The following is a 26,550-nucleotide window of genomic DNA, read 5'->3' on the forward strand; positions in this document are numbered from 1 at the left end:
GGGGAAGGGAAAGCTGAATGGAGTAAAGTACAGAGATAATGACAACCTGATCCAGAGCGCAAGGGACCTCAGACCGGGCAGAAGGGTCACCTTCCAACAAGACAATGACCCTAAGACCCCAGCCAAGACCACCCAGGAGTGGGGACAACTCTGTGAATGTCCTTGAGTGGCCTGGCCAGAGCCCTGAACCCAATGGGACATCTCTGGAGAGACCTGACAATGGCTGTCCACAGACGGCCCCCATCCAACCGGACAGAGCAGGAAATACACAAATCCAGGGGTGCAAACCTTGTGGCATCACCAAGAAGACTGGAATTGCTGCCAAAGGAGCTTCACCCAAGTGTCCAGGGCGTGAATACTTCTGGCACCGCTGAATGGGAGGTTATCATTTTCAAAATATGTAGAAACCTTTCCCGGCTTCTGTTGTCACTTTGTCATTATGGGGCCCTGAGAGCAGAACGATGGGGAAACACCAGACCACAATGTAACGCCATGTACAACAGTGAGGGGGTGTGAAGACTTTCGGCATGTGTTGTATTACAGACCACTTCGGTTTGTACACTTTACTTTGCACAGTCAGAGCGAGATGTCTCGGGGCAGCGAGTGTCTCGCAGTCGGCTCAGCGCTCTCTCACTTTGTCTCAGCCGCCGCTGGTTTCATGAAGGAGACGACCAAGAAAATCCCTTAGACTACAGAAGAATCTGTAATTATGGAGGACAAGAGGCGGCGTGTGCAGAACCACGGAGCTTCCATGACAGGAATGTAGTGTGCGAGAAAGTATCACGCGTGGTAGGATCAGATACAGCGGCTGAGCGGATGGTATCACACATGATAGGATCAGATACAGGGCTGAGCGGATGGTATCACACGTGATAGGATCAGATACAGCGGCTGAGCAGATGGTATCACACATGATAGGATCAGATACAGGGCTGAGCGGATGGTATCACACATGATAGGATCAGATACAGCGGCTGAGCGGATGGTATCACACATGATAGGATTAGATACAGGGCTGAGCAGATGGTATCACACATGATAGGATCAGATACAGCGGCTGAGCGGATGGTATCACACATGATAGGATCAGATACAGGGCTGAGCGGATGGTATCACACGTGATAGGATCAGATACAGGGCTGAGCAGATGGTATCACACATGATAGGATCAGATACAGGGCTGAGCAGTCAGTATCACACATGATAGGATCAGATACAGGGCTGAGCAGTCAGTATCACACATGATATGATCAGATACAGGGCTGAGCAGATGGTATCACACATGATAGGATCAGATACAGGGCTGAGCGGATGGTATCACACATGATAGGATCAGATACAGGGCTGAGCGGATGGTATCACACATGATAGGATCAGATACAGGGCTGAGCGGATGGTATCACACATGATAGGATCAGATACAGGGCTGAGCAGATGGTATCACACGTGATAGGATCAGATACAGGGCTGAGCGGATGGTATCACACATGATAGGATTAGATACAGGGCTGAGCAGATGGTATCACACATGATAGGATCAGATACAGCGGCTGAGCAGTCGGTATCACACATGATAGGATCAGATACAGCGGCTGAGCGGATGGTATCACACATGATAGGATTAGATACAGCGGCTGAGCGGATGGTATCACACATGATAGGATTAGATACAGGGCTGAGCGGATGGTATCACACATGATAGGATCAGATACAGCGGCTGAGCAGTCAGTATCACACATGATAGGATCAGATACAGCGGCTGAGCGGATGGTATCACACATGATAGGATCAGATACAGCGGCTGAGCGGATGGTATCACACATGATAGGATCAGATACAGCGGCTGAGCAGTCGGTATCACACATGATAGGATCAGATACAGCGGCTGAGCAGATGGTATCACACATGATAGGATCAGATACAGCGGCTGAGCAGTCGGTATCACACATGATAGGATCAGATACAGCGGCTGAGCAGTCGGTATCACACATGATAGGATCAGATACAGCGGCTGAGCAGTCGGTATCACACATGATAGGATTAGATACAGCGGCTGAGCAGTCGGTATCACACATGATAGGATTAGATACAGGGCTGAGCAGATGGTATCACACATGATAGGATCAGATACAGGGCTGAGCAGTCGGTATCACACATGATAGGATCAGATACAGGGCTGAGCAGATGGTATCACACATGATAGGATTAGATACAGCGGCTGAGCAGATGGTATCACACATGATAGGATCAGATACAGGGCTGAGCAGTCGGTATCACACATGATAGGATCAGATACAGTGGCTGAGCAGTCGGTATCACACATGATAGGATCAGATACAGGGCTGAGCAGATGGTATCACACATGATAGGATTAGATACAGCGGCTGAGCAGATGGTATCACACATGATAGGATTAGATACAGGGCAGAGTAGATGGTATCACAAATGATAGGATCAGATACAGCAGCTGAGCAGTCGGTATCACACATGATAGGATTAGATACAGTGGCTAAACAGATGGTATCACACAAGATAGAATTAGATACACGGCTCAGCAGACAGTACCACGCATGATAGGATTAGATACACAGTTTAGCAGACAGTACCACACATGATAGGATTAGATACAGGGCAGAGTAGATGGTATCACAAATGATAGGATCAGATACAGCAGCTGAGCAGTCGGTATCACACATGATAGGATTAGATACAGTGGCTAAACAGATGGTATCACACAAGATAGAATTAGATACACGGCTCAGCAGACAGTACCACGCATGATAGGATTAGATACACAGTTTGGCAGACAGTACCACACATGATAGGATTAGATACAGGGCTGAGCAGACGGTATCACGAGACGGACTTGTTTGAGGCAGGTGCAGTGGGTCAGTGTTTGAGGCAAGCGGAGTGGGTCACTTGTTTGGGGCAGGCGCAGGGGGTCAGTGTTTGAGGCAAGCGGAGTGGGTCACTTGTTTGGGGCAGGCGCAGGGGGTCAGGTATTGGGGCAGGCGCAGGGGGTCAGGGTTTGCTGTGCAGGTGGAGGGATGTGAGAATAATGGCAGCACCTACCATGCAGAAGGAGCAGCAGGAAGAGCCGGGACATGGTGACTGATCCTCCAGGGTGATCCGGGCTCTGAAGCTGGAGGAGAAAAGAACCTTTGTTAATATTTGCAGAAGGGGGGGGGGGGAGTCTCTCACTGACACCAACAATGTGAATGACACAAGGACAATTACAGCTCTGTGTGCCGGGAGGACTGAGGGGAAGGGGTTCACTGCAGGTCTCTACAAAAGAAGGGGTTCACTGCAGGTCTCTACAAAAGAGGGGGTTCACTGCAGGTCTCTATAAAAGAAGGGGTTCACGGCAGGTCTCTACAAAAGAGGGGGTTCACGGCAGGTCTCTACAAAAGAGGGGGTTCACGGCAGGTCTCTACAAAAGAGGGGGTTCACGGCAGGTCTCTACAAAAGAGGGGGTTCACGGCAGGTCTCTACAAAAGAGGGGGTTCACGGCAGGTCTCTACAAAAGAGGGGGTTCACTGCAGGTCTCTACAAAAGAAGGGGTTCACTGCAGGTCTCTACAAAAGAAGGGGTTCACGGCAGGTCTCTACAAAAGAGGGGGTTCACGGCAGAGTCTCTGAAAGAGGTAACACTTCCAGCTGTCTCTGGAAGAGAGGGGATGCCTTCCGCTGCACAGTCTCTGCGAGAAAGAAGTTCACTGCACAGTCCCTAGAAGAGAAGGGGTTAAACTGCACAGTCCCTAGAAGAGAAGGAGTTAAACTGCACAGTCTTTGGAAGAGAAGAGGTAACACTTAACTGTCTCTGGGTGAGAAGGGGTTAAATTACGCCGCCTCTATAAGACAAGGGGTTCCGCAGCGCAGTCTTCGCAGTGATATGTGCAGCGCTGTTAGTATCTATCATAGTGTTCTTCCCGGCGGTGTCTTGGCAGGTTCCGGTGAGGCTCCTCCCTCTCAGGTGTGTACAGGTAACATCAGATAATCCCTCCCGGATGCATGAGGTCACACCTGGGCAATGATCCCTCTCTTAAAGTCTGAGAGGGTTGTAGTGGTCCCATATTCATTCCATACATGGGATAATGGATAGGCGGGAGACATATAAAGCTCCCATACACTTGGGTATTGCTGTCATGTATTACATGGGACATATTACACCTTTGCATTGCCCCACATGTGTTCTTTGTGAACTACCATACAGTGAGGGGGCGCTATGCACTTTATATACCCCCCCTCCTCCTAGGACTTGTCTTGTGGGTACAATGTTGCTGCACAGAACCTGATGTTTGTCCGCAGGTGTGATATGTGCAGCTCTGAGGTCAACGCTTCCTGTGCAGAAATATTCCCCTCCGACCGCTGCATACTCTAAGTAGCTACAATATATCAACAGCAACGTGATCAAATAAACCTAAATCACTGATTGCAAAATGATTCACAACCCTCAAGTTCAGGTTAATAAGGGCTCTCTCACATGAGCGCAATATACCACATATTACGCACGTGGGTTTTGCACATTCAATACACGGTACCAATCTTTACATAACTTTCAATTGCACTTTTCAGCGAGCAAACAAGATCGCAGCATGCACTATCTTAACACATATTACATGCACATACATGCTAAGATAGTGGACGGGGATTGTCGGCACGCAGCAAATACGCAATGTATTACATACTGCTGCGTACGCCCGTGGCGTGCAGGAAAAAAAGCGCTGGTGTAAGAGACAGTCTAGACAGTGTGCGAAGATGTCCTTCTAGCAGCAAAAACATTGAATTCCTGCCAAGTAGCGTAGAAGCCACAACTTCATGTCAGCAAACACAAAATACATACAAATATCATACATATAATAACATGACATAAACATTATACATACAGTATAACATATACGGACCGCGGACAGGATACAAATCCCCAACACACAGCAGGACTATAAGATCCCGGGACATTCACATGTTCCATGTCTGATGTTGTACCTGATCCTGTGCAGTAAATGTCCTGTTGGGGACTTTATGTTGGCAAAACAGGACAAAAACTGAGGGCCAGGATGAGATCTGATCGCCACGCGATTAAAGACCGACTTCCCTGCGGCCGAGCATTTTTCGAGCCACGGACACAACACAAAGCACATTACGGTTACTATATTAATAGGGGACTTCAAATGTCACAGAAGAATTTGGAAATACAAGCGTAGAACCATCTTTAACTCTCAAGACAGGAATCAACATCTCAGGAGGCTTCATGCATCACTGGAGTTTATGAGAAGTCTATAGCAGAGATAACACGCTGGCCTGGTGACCCCCTAACAGCAGTCTAGAGAGCATAGAACTCTCACATCCTCATCAGTGGACTAATTCATTATTTACGCCTCTGATCACACCATGTCTGTGCCTTCTCATTTGTATGTGTATACATAGTCTGCATCTTCGGATCTGTTCCTGAGAGCCTGAGGAAGAACCCTGAGACGTTCGAAAGCGGCTGTAACATCATGCATTTTTGTTAACCATTAAAAGGTCTCATATCCACAAGATGACTTGGTTTCTCTTACTGAGAATAATCAAATAATACATTATAACACACAACATTACATACATTATATATATCATACATATAGCGTAATACAGGGTGATCTGAAAGAAGGGTGCCGGCTGTTTAGAGCCCCTTACAGATGCTCCACGTGGCGCCGTTGGTGACACAGCAGATGACAAGTCGGTCGTCTCGTTCTGCCCTGACGCGGCCCGGCATAGCCTCCGTTATCGATTCCACTACATGTGGTGTTTCAGGTCGTCTGGTGTCGCCAGCAGCGCCCACATGGAACATCTGAGTGCATCAAAACCTGAAGAGTTCTTCTATCTTGTCATTCTGGCTGATGTGTCACTTCATGTATGAAGAAATCAACCTTACATCTGCAGCGATCCTGTGGAATCACCCGTACAAAATGTCATATACAATCATACATATAATAACCTTATATACACAAAATACATAGAACATAATATAGACTTCATACATGTAATAACCTTATATATACATCATACATTTATGTATCATACACAATATTATATAGACAATACATACATGCCAATTATATTCACACTATATACATAGTATAGAAGGTAACACTTCATACAGGTATATATAATAACTTTATATACACATATTATACACAACATGCATGTAATATCATACACATAACATTATATAAACATCATACTAATATACACATATCACACATATGTGATGTGTGTATATTGATATGATGCTTGGGATATGTATAATATGTATGTTGTATATATGATGTTTTATATGTATCATATGTATATAAAGTTATTATGTATACTCATCATATACAAAACATACATATTATACACTTTGTACATGTAATACCATCTTAAACATATCATAGTAACCTAATATACACGTCATACAAAATTATATAGACATATCATACAACATAACGTTACATACACAACATGCATATAATGTTATATACACTTCATACATGTAATATGCACATATCATACATGTAATATCATGCACCGTACACAATCAGTATCACTCGCACATTCTCATCATTGTCTGTCTGGAAACCACAAGTTTCAGTATCACCTCGATGTGATATTTCACACTGCAGAGTTTGCTGCTGGTATACAGCAGGGATATAAGGTTCCACTGCGTACATAGAGGACGGGCAGCCCCTGTATATACTGTATACGTGTCGCAGCACTGTCCCCAGGGCAATCTGAGTCTGCAACTAAATGTATATGGCCACAGGATATATAGACAATCGGTAGCAATATTCCTTATTTCTATAGCGCCGGCATATCCCGCAGCGCTTCACGCATCTGAGGGTGCAGACAGGAGACGGCTGCGTTCACACCTGCGTCGGCGCTCCCTGCACAACTCCATCTCGCTGTCCGTGTTGAGTTTTTTCCATTACTTTCAGTGAGTTCTGCCGTCCGTCGCTTCCCTCCCAGGAGATCGCCATTATTGTAATAGAACAAATAGTGCAGTTAGTGAACCCGGAGGAACTTCCTGGATTCCTGCGCAGATTACTGATACAATGTAACAACTATAGAGAAACACAATGTAACGAGCAACACAGCTGTACCACCCATCATCCACAGTGCAGGAGGAAAGTAAGTGACCCCCTATGTAATGTAACTAGTAACACACAGCTGTACCACCCATCATCCACAGTACAGGAGGAAAGTAAGTGACCCCCTATGTAATGTAACTAATAACACAGCTGTACCACCCATCATCCACAGTGCAGGAGGAAAGTAAGTGACCCCCTATGTAATGTAACTAATAACACACAGCTGTACCGCCCATCATCCACAGTACAGGAGGAAAGTAAGTGACCCCCTATGTAATGTAACTAATAACACAGCTGTACCACCCATCATCCACAGTGCAGGAGGAAAGTAAGTGACCCCCTATGTAATGTAACTAATAACACACAGCTGTACCGCCCATCATCCACAGTACAGGAGGAAAGTAAGTGACCCCCTATGTAATGTAACTAATAACACACAGCTGTACCGCCCATCATCCACAGTGCAGGAGGAAAGTAAGTGACCCCCTATGTAATGTAACTAATAACACACAGCTGTACCGCCCATCATCCACAGGGCAGGGGGAAAGTAAGTGACCCCCTATGTAATGTAACCAATAACACACAGCTGTACCGCCCATCATCCACAGTACAGGAGGAAAGTAAGTGACCCCCTATGTAATGTAACTAACAACACACAGCTGTACCGCCCATCATCCACAGTACAGGAGGAAAGTAAGTGACCCCCTATGTAATGTAACTAATAACATACAGCTGTACCGCCCATCATCCACAGTGCAGGAGGAAAGTAAGTGACCCCCTATGTAATGTAACTGATAACACACAGCTGTACCACCCATCATCCACAGTGCAGGAGGAAAGTAAGTGACCCCCTATGTAATGTAACTAATAACACACAGCTGTACCGTCCATCATCCACAGTTCAGGAGGAAAGTAAGTGACCCCCTATGTAATGTAACAAATAACACACAGCTGTACCGCCCATCATCCACAGCACAGGAGGAAAGTAAGTGACCCCCTATGTAATGTAACTGATAGCACACAGCTGTACCACCCATCATCCACAGTGCAGGAGGAAAGTAAGTGACCCCCTATGTAATGTAACAAATAACACACAGCTGTACCGCCCATCATCCACAGTACAGGAGGAAAGTAAGTGACCCCCCCTATGTAATGTAACTAATAACACACAGCTGTACCACCAATCATCCACAGTACAGGAGGAAAGTAAGTGACCCCCTATGTAATGTAACTAATAACACAGCTGTACCGCCCATCATCCACAGTGCAGGAGGAAAGTAAGTGACCCCCTATGTAATGTAACTAGTAACACACAGCTGTACCACCCATCATCCACAGTGCAGGAGGAAAGTAAGTGACCCCCTATGTAATGTAACTAATAACACACAGCTGTACCGACCATCATCCACAGTACAGGGGGAAAGTAAGTGACCCCCTATGTAATGTAACTAATAACACACAGCTGTACTGCCCATCATCCACAGTGCAGGAGGAAAGTAAGTGACCCCCTATGTAATGTAACTAGTAACACACAGCTGTACCACCCATCATCCACAGTGCAGGAGGAAAGTAAGTGACCCCCTATGTAATGTAACTAATAACACACAGCTGTACCACCCATCATCCACAGTGCAGGAGGAAAGTAAGTGACCCCCTATGTAATGTTACTGATAGCACACAGCTGTACCGCCCATCATCCACGGTGCAGGAGGAAAGTAAGTGACCCCCTATGTAATGTAACTAGTAACACACAGCTGTACCGCCCATCATCCACGGTGCAGGAGGAAAGTAAGTGACCCCCTATGTAATGTAACTAATAACACACAGCTGTACCGCCCATCCCTCACAGTACAGGAGGAAAGTAAGTGACCCCCTATGTAATGTAACTGTGGTAGCTACGTAATGATTAAATGTTGAGGACAAGGGTTAACCAAGACCAGAATGCATAGTTTCTGATTGAGATTAGGGTTTCTATAGAAGTGTAAAGCCCTGAGTTATATTCGCTTCCTCAGTAGCTTCTTGTACACGTAGGAGGTATACTTATACTATACAGTGTGTCGGCTATAGGTGATGTCATCACATGATGTCATCACATGATGTCATCACATGATGAAAATAGGTTTTCTGCCATTTAGTTTCATAAATGCAGTAGATTCAAGTTGTCTGGAGCCCTAGACCACCGGGTAGCAGCCATGACACCTCTGTGTTACCGCATGAGTGCTGAGCACCCTTCTAGAGAGCTGCGGGTAGTTGGCCAAATGCTGACCCTCATGCAATGTCTATGGGCACGGTGGCAGGATGGTTTACTTGCCCACTCATACTATGAATGAGGATTAGTTGCTGAAAGCTACAAACTGTCTACATTATCACATGCTCAGTCTTGGGGCTGGTTGATCAAACTAATGCAATTCAAGCTTGACTGATTGGCTGTTGTTAATAACCAATACACAATAGTGCTAGATCACCTTACAGCGGTCCAGGGTGGAGGGTGTCAAGTAATAGGGCCCCCCTACTGTCGGTATATAGATCCAGAGGATACTAAGCAGTCGGTACGTATGAACACGCAGGGACGGTATTCCACAGCAAACAACAGGCTACACGTCTCCGAACAGTTATCAAAATGAATCTTAGGGGGATGTAGTGTGTTGTGATGTGACAGGTGGCGGATCAATGGAAGCCGTCCGAGCGGGATCCGCAGTCAAATAGAGCAGGCTGCGATTTTTTTTTCTCCAGACAAAAAGGTCCGCCAATCAAATCTGCATGCTTTATTTCACTTGCGCCTGCCCATGTATTCCTATGGACAGCTTGACTTGCGGATCTTCCATGTGGGTGACCCAGCGGATTTTGCTAATCAGATCTGCCTGTGGACAATCGACCTAACTGTAGGAAGGGATAATCCAGGAGATAGGGACAGGATGGTGGCACGGGCATAAACCTCATGGTGAAGGTGACAGGTTTCCCTGTAGATGCTAGGGAAAGACTCAAGGAAAACATGATGGAAAAGCTAAAAGTGAAGCACTAGTAGCCCATTCAGGTTGCACCCGATTCAATTGTAACACTCCTAATTTCATAATCTTTAATTGCTCCACGCCCGAATAGGTACAGGGCGGGGGTTGGGGGGGTAAAAGATGGGGCTACTTATCAAGGGAACAGGAGTGCAAGAGAAATGTAGTAGAGACGCAGCCTCAAAAACCACAAGTAAAAACCACCGAAGGTGCCGGAGTCCAGGCAGAGGAGATTAACAGACTGCAGGTGGAGATGGAAGCTCAGAGTGAAGAGTCTCAGAAGCTGCTGGAATAAGAGACACGCCAGGGGTTTGGAGGCGCAACACTCTAAGCTACTAGAAGATGTAGATCAAAGTCCAATGTGTGATGGGGAAAGAACTTCTTTTTTATTATTTTTCAGAAATTAAAAACCAGCAATGGAATACGCGTTTCGGGGAAGAACCCCTTCGTCAGTTCGGCTGGATAGGACTGTGTGATAAGTACAAATAGATAATGGAGGAGTGATTAACAAAGAAAGGGGAGGAGAGGGGGGGGGGGGGGGGGAGAACAAAATTCATATACATAATGAAGTCTCACAAATGTGTCAATAAGAACAATAAATATATGATGAAAACATCGATCTGAACAGTGATAAGATATATATGAGCGAATATGAGCATCCGTACATGTAAATTAACATGAGATTTATACAAAACAAATATCTGCTAAAATAGGATGAAGACAATTCTGAGTAAAATACCAATATGAGAGCGGATGGACTCAAAATCGTGTGGTTGCTTTCAGCTGAACGGAATGACTACAGAATTAAAGTGCATGTACAGCCTATTGGGAAATATGATATGATTGCTACACACAATAAATAAGTGTATATGTATGTAAAAATGAGAAGAAATAAATAAATAAAAATTCACCCTGTAACCACGCCCCCTTTTTAGTCAAGCCTATCAACATTGAATTATTTTTCCCGCCCTCTCTCTCAGGTATTTATACCCCTGACTTGTCCTCAGCTCCCTTGTTAAAGCATTTTTTTTCTCCCCTGTCCTCCTGCACACAGGTAAGCAAACTTCTCTTTTATCCTATAACTTAGATTTACACATCAATTCCTTTCCTTCCCCCTCCCCCCTTCCCCTTCCTTCCTAGTATGACTTTATCAGGAGCAAAAAAATCCCTCCAGTGCTCAGTTCAATTTAACTGTCCCCCTGCACTTAATTACCCTGCTAGAACCCTCTGCCATATATTATCCATACATCTTCCCTAATCTGACAATTCTTCATTTTCAGGACCTCCGACACATTCTATACATCTTTGGAATCGTGTCACCCCTAGGCATCCTGTTGGTGAGCCCCTTATCTCAATTTTCAATTAGTTTTATTCTCATTTTTGTTGGTTACATAAAGGTGTCCCTTCCCCCCCCCCCCTCCTTTTTTTTTTTTTTTCTTCCTAACTTTATCCCACACCATGAACCCAATGCTGTCAATGCACACCATTCTGAAGTAGCTTTCCAATAGATTCCTTTTTTTTATTTTTTTTCTTTGTACTCCATAAATATTCCACTACCCTCACTGGGTCTTGCTCCACCCTCCTTTTTCATTTCTTTTACTCACGCCAGAGGTTTGGCCTTAGTGCACACCTGAAGAGCATGGAGGGTGGGAGAAATGTGTTCCTCAAGCAGTTGGAGGAAGATGCAGAAACTAAGAGAAACCTAGCAGAACAGATTTCAACACTTCAGGCTCAGGTGTCAGATATGGAGAAGAAAATGGAGAAGAATGCTGCATGCTTGGATTCTGTTGAAGAGCAGAAGGGGAAATTTTTAAGAGAATTAGAAGCTACAAATCAACGGTATGAAGAAAAAGCAGCTGATTGTGATAAACTTGAGAAGTTTAAAACAAGTCTTCAGCAGGAAATAGAAGATATTACTGTAGAGCTTGGTCACCAACGTCAGGTTGTGTCCAAACTGGAGAAGAAACAGAAGCTGCGTGAACAGGGGCTTACTGAGGAGAAAATCAGGTCTGTGAGATATGCCACTGAACAAGAGCGTGCTGAGGAAAGGGCTCGTAAAAAAGAGGCAGAAGCGCTAACCTTGACACGCACCCTGAAAGAGGTGTCAGAGGAAAAGGCGGTGTCTCAAAGGTTTGCCAAGATGTTAAGCGCAAAGATTAAACACAGGGGGATCGAATAGTTGTGTTGCTGAACCTGAAAAGCCCACTGCAGAAGCAGAGACTAAAAGAGGCCTCGGAAGTTGCAGGTGAAGGAAACCATGTAACAGACGTTGCAAAGAGTAACAAAACAGTCAGTAGAGGCGGACTCCACACAAGCAGCTGTAGAGAAGCAACTGAAGAACCAACAGCAGTTCAGGAAGGAGAAAGATGATACAGGGTGCAGAGGTGGCAGCTAGGAGAGTGCCAGGTACAGAACAGGAAGAAAACTGCAGTGATAGCCTGACACAGAGAGATCCCCGAGTCTGGAGTTTTAATCCAGAAAGGGCAAAAGCTATAAGGATACTTGCAAAACAGAATGATCAGATACGCCCTGAAAAATATCAGAATCGTTTGGGATTAGATCATCTGTTAGCATCTGGAAGAGGCGTAGGTGGTAAATATAATCTTAAAAATTGCTCTCAAGATTGATGATAAAGGGAAAGTTTTTATTTTTATTTTGGGGAAGTGTGTGTGTGTGTGGGGGTGGGGGTGGGGGTGTGAAGTTTAGACTCCTAGGCCAAGATGATGATACTTTATAAGCAAGTAGTGAGCATCAAAGGGGGTGGGGGTGGGGGGGGAGGTAGCTAAGCCTGGGAAGGAAATGGTTAAATTTTGATGTAAAGGGTTAACCAAGACCAGAAAGCATAGTTTCTGATTGGAATAAGGGTTTCTAAAGAAGTTATAAACCATGAGTTATATTCTCTTCTTCAGTAGCTTCTTGTACACGTAGGAGGTATACTTATACTATATAGTGTGTCGGTGATAGGACGATGTCATCACATGATGAAAATACGCTTTCTGCTATTTAGTTTTATAAATGTATATTTGTATCTTAGGTAAAAGGCAGCATAAGATGGCGGGAGCGGACGGCTCAATAGTGAGAATTAAGGCGGAACAGAAGTTTGTGATAACATGTAAACCAATCAGAACCGGTCAGATTTGCATGAGAAAGTGAGTTTTTCTATATAAGGGTGCATTCAGACGACCGTATATCGGCTGGGTTTTCACGCCCAGCCGATATACGGCGTCTCTCTGGAGGGGGAGGAGGCTGGAAGAGCCGGGAGCAGTGCTCTGAGCTCCCGTCCCCTCTCTGCCTCCTCACCACCCCTCTGCACTAGTTTCAATGAGGAGAGGTGGGATAGGGGCGGAGCTAATTCCCAGAACTTGGCCCCGCCCCTGTTCCGCCTCCTCTCATTGCAAATAGTGGAGAGGGGCGGAGAGGGGGCGGGAGCTCAGAGCACTGCTCCCGGCTCTTCCAGCCTCCTCCCCCTGCAGAAAGAGAGACGCTGTATATCGGCTGGGCGTGAAATGGCATAATAAACACCTCATTTCGAAAAGAAACAAGTGTCCGGGGTCCTCTGTTCCTGCAACATAACTAATAACACAGTTGTACCACTTATCATCCACAATGCAGAAGGAAAGTAAGTGACCCCCTATGTAATGTAACTGATAACACACAGTTGTACCACTCATCACCCACAGTACAGGAGGAAAGTAAGTGACCCCCTATGTAATGTCACTAATAACACACAGCTGTACCGCCCATCATGCACAGTGCGGGAGGAAAGTAAGTGACCCCCTATGTAATGTAACTGATAACACACAGTTATACCGCTCATCATCCACAGTGCAGGAGGAAAGTAAGTGACCCCCTATGTAATGCAACTAACAACACACAGCTGTACCCCTCATCCCCCACAGTACAGGGAGAAAGTAAGTGACCCCCTATGTAATGTAACTAACAACACACAGACAGCTGTACTGCTCATAATTCCTAGTGTAGGGATAAAAAGTAAGTGAACCCCTGAATTTAAAAACTTGTAAATCCACCTTAAGCAGCAATCACCACTTCCGCTAAACAGTTCCCTTTTGCTGTAAGGGTGCCCGCACACTTGCAATCGTAATATTGCTTCGTTTTTAACACGAATGTCACTAGGACTTACTACTTACTTACTAGTAATGTTAAAAACGCATACCACAAAAATCGCAAGTTGTTTAGACCCTTACTCCCTGCAAATGTCTTCAGTTCATCAGCATTTCTGGGATGCCTTGCATGTACAGTCTTCCTCAGGTCTTGCCACAACATCTCTATAGGGTTATAGTCTGGCCATCCGAGAATGGAAATCATCTTCTGTTCCACCATTCTTTAGGTGATTACTTGTGTGCTTTGGGTCGTTGTCTTGTGGCAGCATGGTCTGGGGCTATGGTAGGGGGAATGTATGGTTTGGGGTACAACAGAGGGGGCATCATGAATTGGAGCTATGATGGAGGAGGCATCATGGTGTAGTGCTATGGCGGAGAGGGCATTATGGTTTGGAGATATGGTGCGGGGGAGGCATTGTGGTTTGGCACTGAGTTAATGTAGCATCATAGGAGTCACTTACTTCTCCCTCTGCTCTGTGGATGATGAGCCTAGGAAAGTAAATGACCCCCTATGTAATGTAACTAATAACACACAGACAGCTGTCCTGCTCATCATTCATAGCGTAGGGAGGTAAAGTAAGTGAAACACTGAATTCAAAAAACCTGTAAATCCACCTTTAGCAGCGATCACCACCTCCGCCAAACATTTCCTCTTGCTGTTGCTTGTAAATAAGATTTGCACAATGTTGAGTAGGAATTCTGGATCCTTCCTTTCTGCAAATGTGTTTCAGTTCATCAGTATTTCTGGGATGCCTTGTGTGCACACTGCACAGTCTTCTTCAGGTTTTGCCACAGCATCTCCATAGGGTGAAAGACTGGACTCTGACTCGGCCATTCCAGAATGCAAATCATCTTCTTTTCCACCATTCTCTAGGTGATTTGGGTCGTTGTCTTGTGGCATCATGGTCTGGGGTTATGGGGGAGGGAGCCTATGGGTTGGGGCTATAGGAGAGAGGACCTAATGAATTGTAGCTATGATGGAGTAGTGCTATGGTGGAGAAGGCATTATGGTTGGGGACTGAGGTGAAGGTGGCATCATAGGGGTCACTTACTTTTCCCATGCACTGTGGATGATGATCGAAGGAAAGTAAGTGACCCCCTATGTAATATAACTAACAGCACACTGACAGCTGTACCACACATCATCCATAGTGCAGGGACCATGATGTGTCCTCTACCGGGCTCCCTAGGTGAATGAGGTTTTGATGTGCAGTGTTATTCTTCCTCACGTTATATATTTGTGCTAAAAATTAACCCTTTTGCCTCATCTGTTCACAGAAAATTTCCCAGGAGCATTATGGGTCATCCAGGTGGTCTTGGGTAAACTTGCGATGAGCCACAATGTATTTTTGGCCAGCAACGTCTTTCTTCCTGGTGTCCTTCCATGATCACCATCTTTGGTCAGTGCTTCTCCAATGGAGGATCAAGAGGAGTGTCATCTGTCCTTAAGGAGAGCACACAAAAACTGTGTGGCGGCACCTAGAGGGCGAGTGGGTTGGGGATGGCATTGACTCTCCCCAAGGAGAGCACCCAGAAGGGGTGTGAGAAAAGTAAGTGAGGAGACTTTTAAGGCCATGCACGCTCCTCTGGGTAATTTATGCAAACAAGGAAGATGGAACAATACCTCTGCAGCGCCACCTATTGGATGGCAGCATTCCTTCAAATCAATGTACGACTTTTTAACAAGTCTGTAAAACAGTGATTGGTAATAGGGAACCAAGCCAGAAAACCATAGACAGACAGCTGTTTCGGGGTGTTTGCCCCCTTATCAGTGTGCAGTAGGTTTCTGGCTTGGCTTGTGACATGGGTCAATAGGGGTGTCGTCTGTCCTTAAGGAGAGCACCCAAAAATTGTGTGGAGACACCTAGGGGGTGAGTGGGCTGGGGAATGGCATTGTCTTTGCCCTAGTAGAGCACCCAGAAGGGTGAACAGAGGTCTCGGCAGCCTGTAGACTCTTCGGTAGGTCTCTGCAGCCTGTAGACTCTTCTATAGGTCTCTGCAGTCTGTAGACTCTTCTGTGGGTCTCTGCAGTCTGTAGGGTCTTCTGTGGGTCTCTGCAGTCTGTAGGGTCTTCTGTGGGTCTCTGCAGCCTGTAGGCTCTTCTGTAGGTCTCTGCAGCCTGTAGACTCTTCTGTAGGTCTCTGCAGTCTGTAGACTCTTTTATAGGTCTCTGCAGTCTGTAGACTCTTCTGTGGGTCTCTGCAGTCTGTAGGGTCTTCTGTAGGTCTCTGCAGCCTGTAGAGTCTTCTGTAGGTCTGTGCAGCCTGTAGACTCTTCTGTAGGTCTCTGCAGTCTGTAGACTCTTCTGTAGGTCTGTGCAGCCTGTAGACTCTTCTGTAGGTCTCTGCAGCCTGTAGACTCTTCTATAGGTCTCTGCAGCCTGTAGACTCTTCTATAGGTCTCTGCAGCCTGTAGACTCTTCTGTAGGTCTCTGCAGCCCATAGACTCTTCTGTAGGTCTGTGCAGCCTGTAGACTCTTCTGTGGGTCTGTGCAGCCTGTAAACTCTTCTGTAGGTCTCTGCAGCCTGTAGACTCTTCTGTAGGTCTCTGCAGTCTGTAGACTCTTCTGTAGGTCTCTGCAGTCTGTCGACTCTTCTGTAGGTCTCTGCAGTCTGTAGACTCTTCTGTAGGTCTCTGCAGTCTGTAGACTCTTCTGTAGGTCTCTGCAGTCTGTAGACTCTTCTGTAGGTCTCTGCAGTCTGTAGACTCTTCTGTAGGTCTCTGCAGTCTGTAGACTCTTCTGTAGGTCTCTGCAGTCTGTAGACTCTTCTGTAGGTCTCTGCAGTCTGTAGACTCTTCTCTAGGTCTCTGCAGCCTGTAGACTCTTCTGTAGGTTTCTGCAGTCTGTAGACTCTTCTGTAGGTCTCTGCAGCCTGTAGACACTTCTGTAGGTCCTCTTGGGCTTTTTCTCCCCTGTTTAGGGTTGCCCATCATGCTCTTGGAGTGATCTAACAGGAAGCTCCGGGGGAATGTAGAACAGTCCTGAATGTGCTCCATCTGTAGATAATAATCGTGGACTTCAGTCTATATCTGGTGGTCTCCCAGCCGCTGCCCGGGGGTCCTGGTATTTTTCCTTGTTTGGAACTGAGAATGTTTTCACACCCTGAATCCTGGCATTGTGGGTGAGGGGAGAATCATTGGGCCCCAATGACTGGGGTTGAGTCACAGAAGAAATGTGTGTGCAGGGTCCATACATCCCCTAACCCATGACAGGTGCCAGGAGGAGACCACCACCAGCTGCTGGGTGCCAGGAGGAGACCACCATCAGCTGCTGGGCAGCAGGAGAGAGTCAACCAGGACTGCCGAGACGCCCAGCAAAACAGCATCACTCGTACTATAGCGGGGGGGGGGGGGGGGCACAACTCCAGCCCTCAAGACCCCCAACAGGTCGTGTTTTCAGGATATCCTATGGTAATATCTGAGGCATTGGCAATAACTCCATCACCTGTGTAATACTGAGGAAATCCAGAAAACATGACCTGTACGGGTGCCTTGAGGACTGGGGTTGTGCACCCCTATTCTACAGGACAGGCTGCCATATAGACCGAGCCATGGCATGTACAGAGACCGAGCCATCAATGTGCCCTGCCTTCAGATGGGTGCCGTGTCAAAGCAGACAGTATCCCACATGATTGACTTAGATGCAGTAGACAGTAACCCACATGACAGGATTAGATACACAGCTAAGCAGACAGTATCACATATGTTAGGGTTAGATACGCAGCTAAGCAGACAGTATCACACATGACAGGATTGGATACACAGCTAAGCTGACAGTATCCCATATGTTAGGGTTAGATACACAGCTAAGCAGACAGAATCACACATGTTAGGGTTAGATACACAGCTAAGCAGACAGTATCACACATGTTAGGGTTAGATACACGGCTCGGCTGCATACGTGAACTATAAGAACTTTCTTTGTTAAATTTCTATATTTTTAGCAATTCACAAACCTCTTTCCTCCTGGTGGGTTCTTCTCCTTTCGCCTCCTGGCAGGATCCTCTCCTCTCTCCTCCTGGCAGAATCTTCTCCTCTCTCCTCATGGCACACTACTCTCCTGTCTTCTTTCTTCCAATTAGGATGTTCTCTTCTCTCCTCCTGGAAGGATCTCCTGTCTTCTTTACCCCTGGCAGGCTCCTCTACTGTCTTAGTTACTTCCAAGAAGTATGTTCTCCTCTTCCTAGCAGGTTTCTCTCTTCTTTCCTCCTGGCAGGTTCCTCTCTTTTCTCCTCCTGGCAGGATCTTCTCCTCGTCTTTCCTCCTGGCAGGCTCCTCTCCTGTCTTCCAAGTAGGATGTTCTCTTCTCTCCTCCTGGCAGGTTCCTCTCTTCTCTCCTCCTAGCAGGATCTTCTCTTCTCTCCTCCTGGCAGGCTCTTCACATAACTATGTCAGCCTAGTTGTTCTCAGTATGTCAGCCTGCGGTACATGGATGTGTGACTGTGGCTGATGGTCTTTATCTGGTGCTGCACACACACTGACTCATCGTTAGTCACTTCTCATTTACATATCGCCATTAACACACAGGCTGCGGCTCCACATGCTACACAGCAATCTACACCGACGCCCCTGTATCAGCCCCATCTAGTAGCGTTGGACTCAATTGATCTTCAGAACTACGGACATTCTTCGTAGTGTAGATTCCACCAGGTGATGGCATCGTTCTGCAGGAATATCGGCCCCTGCGGACAAGAAGCTTCTTGTAGTTGCTGCAGATTAGATGGCGGTGCTGACATGTTCTGACCAGCTGACAGTAAGGGGTCAGCGATCAATCCTGCTGCGCCAAAGTCTAACCTCCCATCAGCAACAGAAATCTGGATCCATCCAACCAGCTGCTCAGTGATACAAGTTTTGCCGTCTTTTGCCTGCTTGAGTCTCGTTTTTCTGTATCTGGTCGTCTGCTGTTATATCCCATCCGTGCGGAGGAACGGCGAGTTGTGCGTTCGGACACGTTAGTTGGAGCTCCAGCGTTGTATTCAGCTGACTGCGCAGTCTGTTGGTCAGAACGATTCCTGACATCCTCCTCTGACCCCTTTCAGTGATGAGTTGTTTCCGTCCATGGAATACCATTTTGGGGGATGTTTTCCTCGATTGCGCCATTGCCTGTAGACTCTCCACATCGTTACAGGAGTAAACCCCCCTGCGGTTGAGACCCCGGCTAGTCTAGCACCGATGACCGGCCTCGTTGGAAGTCGCTCCGATCGCTGGATTCTCCCATCTAATATGGATTCACACTGAAACTGATCTACAGAAAACTTGTCACGTAATTTTATGCTCCGGGGTCACGGGGAGAATTACCGTACAGGAGCGCCAATCACGAGAGGGCCGCGGGTCTAATAAAGGGGTCACAGTGAATACTACACCGCACTCTAGTACACAACACTGCAGAAGTCTCTACATTTAATTGAAAGGCTTAAATCTGCTGCAGATCGGCATCAAAAATCAATCACAATTTGCACGAATATCACGGAATTTGACGTGTTTTCTGCTGCGGTTTTAATTGGGAATACGGCGCAGATTGTGCGCAGCGGCCAACATGCACCATTTTTCGGTACGTGGGAACATTGTGCATTCATACGGCGCGTTTTACGCGTGATATCTGACCAATAGAAATCTAGTCAGATCATGTAAACGACGATGGATTCAATGATTTCATTCACAAGAGCGATTTCTCTTTTCTCGGGCCGACAGTCGCTGAATCTCCTGTTTCTGGGCAATTTTGCTTGAAAATCGCCCAATATCATCTTTGCGAGTTGTAAAATATCGCACTCGCATGTTGATGTGATTTTTATGTGCGATTTTTAAAAAAAATTGAAATGATGTGATTTTTACGTGCGTGAAACGCTTCGCACGTCCAACAGGAATTGCAGGATTGTAAGTGTGATATCGTCCCGGGTTTCTCGCACCGGTATCGCAGAATAACAGCCCGATATTGCGCTCGCCGACATGCGATTTTCCTGCGGATGTAAGGCGGTTTTATCACAAAACCGCATCGCAGCGGGGAGTTAACGTTCATGGCGGAGGATTGCAGAGTGTCTCCCATTGTTTTCAATGGAGAGACCTCGATCGCACTCGCGTGCGCCTATCCCGTGGGGCGATGCTGCGCCGGCCTCATTGACAACAATAAGAGATGCGATGCAAAGGCACGCGGTGCGATGCGGAAAAAAATAATCGCTCATGTGTATGGCCAGATTTAAAAGAATGGGTTTCATATTCCTGCGAGATTTGTGCATCTCACAACACACAAATCTCGCGCAATTTTCCCAGCCTCTGCCAGTATTTACACATCGCGAGTTGCGCCCGAGTTTCTCAGGTATTCGGCCTTTCGATGATCCACATAGCAGTATATTCAAGAAACAGCGCAACACGGCGAACGGTCAGGAGTAATCGGTCAGCCTCCAATCTCAGGCGCCGGTAATGAATGACCCGCCTCTCGACAGGTGAGTCTGCGTCTGACAGGTGTTCATGTCACCTGCCCGCTGCGGGGGAGTGGAGGTCAGACTGACGCGCGCCCTTCCCCCATCTATTCTTTTTTTCTGGCTCCTCTCCACATTCCTCTTGGTTAATAAAAAATTGAATCCGGAAGACGCGGAGACGCTGAGGCCCTGCAGGTGAATTCCAGGAAGGAGCGACCAAGAACTTTCCTCCCCCCCCCCCCCTCGCTCGCTATCCACACATCACTAATTACACCAAGGACCTCGTACAATGTGCACATCCACGAACAAAGCCTCGTATCCGCAGTCACATGGCAGGGAACGCCGCTGGGCGGCTTAATCATTCGCCATTCATTCCCACCAGCAGAAGGTTATTACTGTAGTCATGGGTGAAGGCTGCCACATAACGAGCAGACAAGCTTTCTGTGTCCAGATACACAATTGGCCGCATGATTAATGAGTAATTACTGTGAACAACATCAGATATCGGCTCTGAGAGAGGGAAGCTGAGAGTCCTCCGCTGTGGGGTCAGATGTCACAAACCCAATGACTCCTCCACCATCTGACATGAAGCCAAAGAGGTGGTCCAGAGTCCACCGTCCTGGAGAGCTGGGTGCATGTACCAGGAGCTGCTGCAGCCAATAGATCACCATCCTGGAGAGCTGGGTGCATGTACCAGGAGCTGCTGCAGCCAATAGATCACCATCCTGGAGAGCTGGGTGCATGTACCAGGAGCTGCTGCAGCCAATAGGTCACTATCCTGGAGAGCTGGGTGCATGTTGTAGGAGCTGCTGCAGCTAATAGATCACCATCTTAGAGCTGGGTGTATGTACCAGGGTCTGCTGCAGCCAATGGATCACTATCTTAGAGCTGGGTGTATGTACCATGGACCACTGCAGCTATTAGACCACCATCTTAGAGCTGGGTGTATGTTTGCGGGGTCTTGCACGAATGTGTTACTTGAAATGTAAGGTTTCCAGACCCCCCTTTCTAATGTCACTTCAGCTTATATCCAGGCGATTTTTTGACCACACCCAAGAGCGTGCTTATGTCATCCAAAACCGATTTGTCTTTGTGTATGCTCTTCGATGTGTGACTGTGTACAACCTATATTATAAAACTTGAATAAAATTGTTTAAAAAAAAAAAAAAAGAGCTGGGTGTATGTACCATTGGCCACTGCAGCCAATCGATCACCATCTTAGAGCTGGGTGTATGTACCAGGGTCTGCTGCAGCCAATCGATCACCATCTTAGAGCTGGGTGTATGTACCAGGGTCTGCTGCAGCCAATCGATCACCATCTTAGAGCTGGGTGTATGTACCATTGGCCACTGCAGCCAATCGATCACCATCTTAGAGCTGGGTGTATGTACCATTGGCCACTGCAGCCAATCGATCACCATCTTAGAGCTGGGTGTATGTACCAGGGTCTGCTGCAGCCAATAGATCACTATCTTAGAGCTGGGTGTATGTACCATGGGCCACTGCAGCCGATAGATCACCATCCTGGATATCTGGGTGCATGTTGTAGGAGCTGCTGCAGCCAATAGATCACCATCTTAGAGCTAGGTGTATGTCCCAGGGTCTGCTGCAACCAATAGATCACTATCTTAGAGCTGGGTGTATGTAACATGGGCTGCTGCAGCCAATAGATCACCATCCTGGAGAGCTCGGTGCATATACTAGGAGCTGCTGCAGCCAATAGATCACCATCTTAGAGCTGGGTGTATGTAACATGGGCCGCTGCAGCCAATAGATCACTATCCTGGAGAGCTCGGTGCATATACTAGGAGCTGCTGCAGCCAATAGATCACCATCTTAGAGCTGGGTGTATGCACCATGGGCCGCTGCAGCCAATAGATCACAATTTTAGAGCTGGGTGTATGTTCTATGGGCCGCTGCAGCCAATGAGTCCCCATTTTAGAGCTGGGTGTATGTACCACGGGCCGCTGCAGCCAATAGATCACCATCTTAAAGCTGGGTGTACATTCCAGGGGCTGCTGCAGCCAATAGATCACCATCTTAGAGCTGGGTGTATGCACCATGGGGTGCTGCAGACAATAGATCACCATCTTATAGCTGGGTTTATGAACCATGGGCTGCTGCAGCCAATAGATCACCATCTTAGAGCTGGACGTACATAGCAGGGGCTGCTGCAGCCAATAGATCACCATCTTAGAGCTGGGTGTATGCACCATGGGGTGCGGCAGCCAATAGATCACCATCTTAGAGCTGGGTGTATGCACCATGGGGTGCTGCAGACAATAGATCACCATCTTAGAGCTGGGTTTATGAACCATGGGCTGCTGCAGCCAATAGATCACCATCTTAGAGCTGGGTGTATGCACCATGGGGTGCGGCAGCCAATAGATCACCATCTTAGAGCTGGGTGTATGCACCATGGGGTGCTGCAGCCAATAGATCACTATCTTAGAGCTGGGTTTATGAACCATGGGCTGCTGCAGCCAATAGATCACCATCTTAGAGCTGGGTGTATGCACCATGGGGTGCTGCAGCCAAGAGATCACCATCTTAGAGCTGGCTTTATGAACCATGGGCTGCTGCAGCCAATAGATCACTATCTTAGAGCTGGGTGTATTTAATCTCCAATTGAAATCAATGGGTGATGAGTTCCAAGGACCGCAAAAAAATAGGACATGCCACGATTTTCTTCCTCGCAGCATCGCTCATGTGCATGACTCTATTTAAAAGAATGGAGTGCTCATTCACATACGTTTTGTGCATCTCACAACGCACAAAACTTGCGCAAGATTGTCGCTCATGTAAAATCAGCCTAACAGTTGTGTTTTTAATTCCATGTTTGGTAATTTTTCTGTTAGGAGACTGTTAGGGGGTGTTGGGATCAGTGGATGGGGGCACACAAGGTGACCGGGCTCAGGACCCCCCGACAGACCACCAATAGAGAGGAGCGACTGCCCAGACTGTTAGGAGGTGTTGGGACCAGTGGATGGGGGCACACAAGGTGACCGGGCTCAGGACCCCCTGACAGACCACCAATAGAGAGGAGCGACTGCCCAGACTGTTAGGAGGTGTTGGGACCAGTGGATGTGTGAAGACACGCAAGGTGACTGGGCTCAGGACGCCCCCTACAGACCACCAGTAGAGAGGAGCATCTGACCAGACTGTTAGGGGGTGTTGGGACCAGTGGATGGGGGCACACAAGGTGACCGGGCTCAGGACGCCCCCTACAGACCACCAGTAGAGAGGAGCGTCTGACCAGACTGTTAGGAGGTGTTGGGACCAGTGGATGGGGGCACACAAGGTGACCGGGCTCAGGACCCCCCTACAGACCACTAGTAGAGAGGAGCGTCTGACCAGACTGTTAGGGGGTGTTAGGACCAGTGGATGGGGGCACACAAGGTGACCGGGCTCAGGACCCCCCGACAGACCACCAATAGAGAGGAGCGACTGACCAGACTGTTAGGAGGTGTTGGGATCAGTGGATGTGTGAAGACACGCAAGGTGATCGGGCTCAGGACGCCCCCTACAGACCACCAATAGAGAGGAGCATCTGACCAGACTGTTAGGAGGTGTTGGGACCAGTGGATGTGTGAAGACACACAAGGTGACTGGGCTCAGGACGCCCCCTACAGACCACCAATAGAGAGGAGCGTCTGACCAGACTGTTAGGGGGTGTTGGGACCAGTGGATGGGGGCACACAAGGTGACCGGGCTCAGGACGCCCCCTACAGACCACCATTAGAGAGGAGCGTCTGACCAGACTGTTAGGAGGTGTTGGGACCAGTGGATGTGTGAGGGCACACAAGGTGACCGGGCTCAGGACGCCCCCTACAGACCACCAATAGAGAGGAGCGTCTGACCAGACTGTTAGGAGGTGTTGGAACCAGTGGATGGGGACACACAAGGTGACCGGGCTCAGGACGCCCCCTACAGACCACCAATAAAGAGGAGCGTCTGACCAGACTGTTAGGAGGTGTTGGGACCAGTGGATGTGTGAGGGCACACAAAGTGATCGGGCTCAGGACGCCCCCTACAGACCACTAGTAGATAGGAGCGTCTGACCAGACTGTTAGGGGTGTTGGGACCAGAGGACGTGAGAGGGCACACAAGGTGACTGGGCTCAGGACGCCCCCTACAGACCACCAATAGAGAGGAGCATCTGACCAGACTGTTAGGAAGTGTTGGGACCAGTGGATGAGGGCACACAAGGTGACCGGGCTCAGGATCCCCAACAGACAACTAGGAGAGAGGAGCGTCTGACCAGACTGTTAGGAGGTGTTGGGACCAGTGGATGGGGGCACACAAGGTGACCGGGCTCAGGACCCCCCGACAGACCACCAATAGAGAGGAGCGACTGACCAGACTGTTAGGAGGTGTTGGGATCAGTGGATGTGTGAAGACACGCAAGGTGATCGGGCTCAGGACGCCCCCTACAGACCACCAATAGAGAGGAGCATCTGACCAGACTGTTAGGAGGTGTTGGGACCAGTGGATGTGTGAAGACACACAAGGTGACTGGGCTCAGGACGCCCCCTACAGACCACCAATAGAGAGGAGCGTCCGACCAGACTGTTAGGGGGTGTTGGGACCAGTGGATGGGGGCACACAAGGTGACCGGGCTCAGGACGCCCCCTACAGACCACCATTAGAGAGGAGCGTCTGACCAGACTGTTAGGAGGTGTTGGGACCAGTGGATGTGTGAGGGCACACAAGGTGGCCGGGCTCAGGACGCCCCCTACAGACCACCAATAGAGAGGAGCGTCTGACCAGACTGTTAGGAGGTGTTGGAACCAGTGGATGGGGACACACAAGGTGACCGGGCTCAGGACGCCCCCTACAGACCACCAATAAAGAGGAGCGTCTGACCAGACTGTTAGGAGGTGTTGGGACCAGTGGATGTGTGAGGGCACACAAAGTGATCGGGCTCAGGACGCCCCCTACAGACCACTAGTAGATAGGAGCGTCTGACCAGACTGTTAGGGGTGTTGGGACCAGAGGACGTGAGAGGGCACACAAGGTGACCGGGCTCAGGACGCCCCCTACAGACCACCAATAGAGAGGAGCATCTGACCAGACTGTTAGGAAGTGTTGGGACCAGTGGATGAGGGCACACAAGGTGACCGGGCTCAGGACACCCCCTACAGACCACCAGTAGAGAGGAGCATCTGACCAGACTGTTAGGAAGTGTTGGGACCAGTGGATGAGGGCACACAAGGTGACCGGGCTCAGGATCCCCAACAGACAACTAGGAGAGAGGAGCATCTACAAAGCACCAGCAGCTCCATGTTACGTTGTGCTCCTGGGACCTGTAGTTCTATGGGTTTCCAGGAGTTCACTTCCCCAGGTGTTGGCTGGGTGAGTATTGCACCAGTCAGCCAATCACCACCGGCCTGCTAGGGGGTGCTTCCAAGAGGCAGCAGGATAACGCTCGGCCGCACACATAAAGGGGTCATAGGAAGCCCCCCCAACATCGTTACACTGCCGTGGCTGCCTGGTTGCCAGAATATTGCCAATAGAACATATATGGGACCACCTGGGACGCCAACTTCAACAGCCTTCTGAGTTTGCAGGATCTAGAGGCTCAGCTACAGGAAATGTGGAGCGATATGCTGCAGGATACCATACAGAACCTGTATACCTTTATGCCCACTGTATCACATCTTGAATCCAAGCTAGAGGCGGTACAACAGGTTGCTAGAGCCTCAATGCCCCCCGTATCACATCTTGTATCCAAGCTAGAGGCGGTACAACAGGTTGCTAGAGCCTCCATGCCTATATCACATCTTTTGATGTCACTGCACTGGCTGCCCGTTAAATACAGAATTCAATTTAAACTTACTACCTTCATCCACAAAGCCCTCCACAGCGCAGCGCCCCCCTATATCGCCTCCCTCATCCAC

At 48.0% G+C, this 26,550-nt stretch overlaps 1 protein-coding gene across 5 annotated transcripts in view; it reads right to left on the reverse strand.

Moving 5' to 3' along the window:
• The window catches only part of LOC136582744 (adhesion G-protein coupled receptor G1-like), a 42,956-nt gene extending 24,271 nt beyond the window's left edge, over positions 1–18,685 (reverse strand). For 3 of the 5 annotated variants that reach the window (XR_010787211.1, XR_010787210.1, XM_066583976.1), the window contains exons 1-2: positions 6,890–7,157; positions 3,073–3,142 (exon numbers count right to left, since the gene is read on the reverse strand). Coding sequence is in view for 3 of the 5 variants with exons in the window: in XM_066583976.1 (XP_066440073.1) it covers positions 3,073–3,142; positions 6,890–6,997 (178 nt within the window). In the remaining 2 variants the exon portion in view is untranslated. Of the gene's footprint in view, positions 1–3,072; positions 3,143–3,814; positions 4,737–6,889; positions 7,158–18,190 lie in introns of those variants that run through there. The other 2 variants (XM_066583977.1, XM_066583978.1) reach the window with 2 other exon arrangements.
• Between the last annotated feature and the right edge of the window lie 7,865 nt (positions 18,686–26,550).

Source organism: Eleutherodactylus coqui, chromosome 11 (assembly GCF_035609145.1).
Source record: "Eleutherodactylus coqui strain aEleCoq1 chromosome 11, aEleCoq1.hap1, whole genome shotgun sequence".
NCBI classification, from domain to species: domain Eukaryota; kingdom Metazoa; phylum Chordata; class Amphibia; order Anura; family Eleutherodactylidae; genus Eleutherodactylus; species Eleutherodactylus coqui.